Source organism: Gracilinanus agilis, chromosome 4 (assembly GCF_016433145.1).
Source record: "Gracilinanus agilis isolate LMUSP501 chromosome 4, AgileGrace, whole genome shotgun sequence".
Taxonomy (NCBI): Eukaryota; Metazoa; Chordata; class Mammalia; order Didelphimorphia; family Didelphidae; genus Gracilinanus; species Gracilinanus agilis.
In genome coordinates this window covers 484,936,557-484,940,910 of record NC_058133.1, presented here as the reverse complement: position 1 = coordinate 484,940,910, position 4,354 = coordinate 484,936,557, and the positions used below count along the sequence as shown (strand labels likewise).

At 48.6% G+C, this 4,354-nt stretch overlaps 1 protein-coding gene across 1 annotated transcript in view; it reads right to left on the bottom strand.

Annotated features, from left to right (window-relative positions):
• The window catches only part of KSR1 (kinase suppressor of ras 1), a 242,482-nt gene extending 238,353 nt beyond the window's left edge, over positions 1 to 4,129 (bottom strand). Inside the window, exon 1 of the mRNA XM_044675581.1 lies at positions 3,884 to 4,129. Coding sequence (XP_044531516.1) covers positions 3,884 to 4,129 — 246 coding nt within the window. The remainder of the gene's footprint in view (positions 1 to 3,883) is intronic.
• Positions 4,130 to 4,354: the final 225 nt, after the last annotated feature.

Sequence of the window (4,354 nt, the reverse complement as noted above, 5' to 3'; positions counted from 1 at the left end):
AAGGAAGGAAGAAAGAAAGAAAGAAAGAAAGAAAGAAAGAAAGAAAGAAAGAAAGAAAGAAAGAAAGAAAGAAAGAAAGAAAGAAAAAGAAAGCACCCTCTTTGTAGGCTGTGGAAGATCTATGGAAAGTCAAGGCTTGCTCCCTAAGGAGCACCTGTTCTTTCCTCTCCATCTCCACCAAAAGGCCCTCTTGTGAGAGTCACAGCATCTAGTGTAAGGGGACACATGCATCATCTTCTTTCTGACCTGAAAATAACCACAGTCTCTTCTTTTAGAGACATGGGAAGGAATCTGGATCCATCTTGGTGAGAGAGGACAAAGAAATGAGTATTTCCCCCTCATTTCCATTGCAAATCCTCTCCAATCCCTGGGGTGTTTCTAGCTGTTTTGGACAATTCCCCATCCAAATGAAATACCCCAGAGCACAGAGGGGAGGTCACCAGACAATCCTGGGCACCGACCAAGGATGGTTCAGGTCTATGGATGACCCACCCAAGGGAAAGAAAAAAAAAACAAACAGAAATTGTAACAATTCATTTCTATAGATCCTGAAGATTGGCATAATGCTTTCTTCATAATAACTCAAGATGGGGGAAATAGGGATTATATCTGTGAAGTGTAACACTCATTATCACTCTTGCAGAGAAAACAACTTGCCCAGCCAAAAATGACCTTTTTGCCCTCCCTCAGAAATGACTCTCCATCTTAGCATCTTTGCACTGCCCCTTCCAAAGAAACAGAGAAGTAAGCATGATGTAAGAGGAAAAAACACTTGAAGTCAAAGAAATTGCTTCTTGTCACTCATTCCCTGTGTGACCTTGAGCAAGTCATTGACCTCTCTGGGGCCTAAGTTCCTCAGTTGCAAAATGGAGAACCCAGGGAAGAGAAGAACTAGATGTCCTTTCCAGTCCCTTCCAGCTCAAAATTTACCATCCTAGATATCTAAGACAGGATTTGAATTCAGGCTCCCTGCCTCAGAATTAGAATTTTCCTCCAATCTGGCTTCAGATACTTCTTAGCTATGAGACTCTGGACAAGTCACTTAACTCCAGTTGCCTAGCCCTTAGCACTCTTTCTGCCTTGGCACTGCTGCTTAGTATTGATTCTAAGGCAGAAGGTAAAGGTTTAAAATATTAAGTATATTTAATAAAATATTTTAAAATAATAGATTGTATTTATTATCTGTGATATAATAAATATAAATACATATTTTCCAAGGTAAGAGGAAAGAAGCCTGCACCCCCTGGTCACTGGGATGAGAATGGAGATTCTTCTCACTTCAGAGTCTCTTTCACTCCAGTCTCGAGCCCTCAGAATCTAGTGGTACTATAATAGTCCAGTGCCACCTCCAGAGGACTGTTCAGCAACTACCTCTGTTAAACACCCACGGATCCAGCAGCACTCGAGAGCAGCATGAGGACAGTCTAAGAAGCAGCCAGAGAGTCCACTCTTTCAGCCTGACAATATAGAAACCAAACAGAGCAACCACAGGAACCTGCCCTCATGCTGTAATTAACCCACACAAGCATTTCGCCTTGTCACTGAAGGCCATGGGGCCAAGGCATTCAAGCTTCTCTTTCACAAGAAAGCAGACTCTCTCCCCTACAAAGAGCACTTGAAAATCATGTCAAAGAGAGAGAGACAGAGACACAGAGAGAGACACACAGAGAGAGAGACTCTGAGAGAGAGACAGAGACAGAGACAGAGAAAGAGAGAAAGAGAAAGAGAGAGACTCTGAGAGAGAGAGAGACAGAGAGAGAGAGAGAGAGAGAGAGAGAGAGAGAGAGAGAGACAGAGAGAGAGAGAGACTGAGAGAGACAGAGAGAGAGACAGAGAGACAGAGAGAGACTGAGAGAGAGAGGAGGGACATCTATTACAGAAAAAAAAAATATATATATATATATATAATAACAAAAGTTTACATGGAGAGCCCCAATCTAACTATAGATTTCTGAGCTCAGAGGAGAGAAGCCTGCACCCCCTGGTCCCTTGGATAAGAATGTGAATTTTTCCGTAGATGTTTGATATGGAGGAAGTGAGGATCTGTCTGTCCTCTTCAAAATAGCTCCGGCAAAGCACTGGTCCTCTTACAACTGACCAATAATTAAGTAATAACAAAAATAGCAATTTGAGGGCCCTGTTTTGGGGAAGCTAGGGAAAGAAGGGCAAAGCTCCGTCAAATGACGGGTTCTGAACCCTAGCTCCCTCTGACAAATAGCCGGTTCCCAAACCCAGACGCCATTCTCTAATAGGACCACACAGCCTAAACCCTAGAAAGTCACTGGGCAAGTCTCTGGACAAAAGCTCTGTTTGGAAAGGAGGAACCGATCTTCACCCCCATTGTGTGTGAACCCCGGCAGTGGGGGGAGGGGAGAAGAAGAGGGGGAAGTGAAGCGAAGGGATGGACCCTCTGAACCTAACTACCTTCCTACATTGTTCTCCCAACCCCAATTAAGCCTTCACTTCCCTTTGAGAGTTTGGAAGATGTCATTTTAGAAAAAAACAAAACAGCAGCTCTTTTCCCCTTCCCCCAACCGTCAGTACTCCTCCAATGGCGATTATTTCCAACAAAAATGTTATATTCCTAAGTATAATCTGTTATAAGCCAAAGTCCATTTTTTGGAGGAAGTCAGGGGAACAGAAGGTAGGTAATTGTTTTGATTAGCTTAATACCATGGTAACCCAATGGCGAGGCAACAAATGACTGAAGGGCAGAAACGCCGATTCAGCAGAAGAAAAAAAAAAGCTTTTTTTTTTTTTTTTTAAAGCCTGATGCATAGCAAAGCAGCTGGCAGAGAGATGCTGCAGGGACCATCCACATACCAGGCACACAGCAAAAAAGAACTGAGCCCGAGAAGAGGTAAAGGTCGGAGGAGGGACTTTTCTGAAAATGAGACTTAATTAAGCACACACTGGCAGGCAAGGGATGGGAGTGTCCTCGAATGAACATGGAATAGTCGGAGCCCAGTGACAAAAGGAGAAACATGCTTAAGAACCTCAGAGGCCTAAAAAATGGGAAGGGACGAGGAGTGGGGGACCCAGAATCTGTGTAGGAGACAGCAGAGGTGCCGGACGTCAAAACTTGTCATCTGACCTCTTCCCCCAAACTCCTTGAAAAAGGGAAGGACTTCTTGCCTCGCTAGAAGGATAAATTTCTGTTGCAGCTGAGTACTGTCTTGTCTCTTCTACACCTCCCCACCCGAGACTCCAGCAACGCCCCCCCCCACTTCGGGTGTCTGTGTTCTGAGGGGAAAGAATAGTTCCCTTAAGTCCACGGACACGCAGCTGCCGATCAGCAGCATGTAAAGAAAGAATCGGAGGCTCATGGATATAAATATTTATTGCGAAGACAGAGGCAAAGAAAGGGAGACAGACAGAGAAGAGAGAGGCAGAGACAGAAAGAGACACAGAGAGACCGAGAGGAAGAGAGAGACCGAGAGAAAAAGAAGGGACAGAGACAGAACAAGAGTGACAGAGACAAAGAGAAAGCATGAGAGACCGAGACAGAGAGAGTTAGAGACGGGGTGGGGGTGCGGTTCTGGACTCCCAGAACTCCCCCCACCCCCACTCCAGTTCAACCCCAAGGGTTTCATTTTTGCTTTCGCATCCCCACAGTCTGGCACATAGTAGGCGTTTAACAAATTATTGCTTGCTCGATGTCAGGAAGGGTGTACAACTTAAAGCTGCAAAGTTCGGGGGATGGTGAGAAAGAGGTGGCTGCGGAGGGGGGGAGGGGGTAGTTGGCACCCCGAGCCCCCAGCAACCAGAGCCCGCCTTATCCTCTCGTGGCTTTGACTGGTCTTGCCGGAGAGGGGGCCGGGTAAATGGACCCCCGCCCAACCCCGCCCCCGCCCCTCTGCCCTGACCTTGCCCAGCCCTGTACCTCCAGGGTCCTGATCTCCTGCTGGGTGAGGTCGTTGGACACCGCACACTTGGTGCGCAGCCCCCGCAGGCTGCTGATGGAGATGTCGATGAGCTTCTGGAGCTGGCCGCACTGCTGCAGAGCCCGGCCGGCCGCGGCCCCGGCCCCGGCTCCAGCTGCGCCCACATCTGCCGCAGTTGCCGCGCCCCCTCCGCTCTCCTTCTTCTCCCCCATCGCTGCCGCCGCTCGAAGCGCCGCTCTATCCATGCCTCGGCATCGGGACCCGCGGGGTTGGAGCGCGCAGGCGAGGCGGGGAGGAGCCCCGAGCCAGAGCCCGGACACCCGGGCTGGCGGGGAGCCACAGACGGCCCGAGCGCGCGGCCGCCTCTAGGGCTCCCTGCAGCAGTCGGCTGCTGTTGCTGCTGCTGCTGCTGCTGCTCTTGCTGTTGCTGCTGTTGCTGCTGCTGCTGCTGAATGCCAATGCCAATGCCT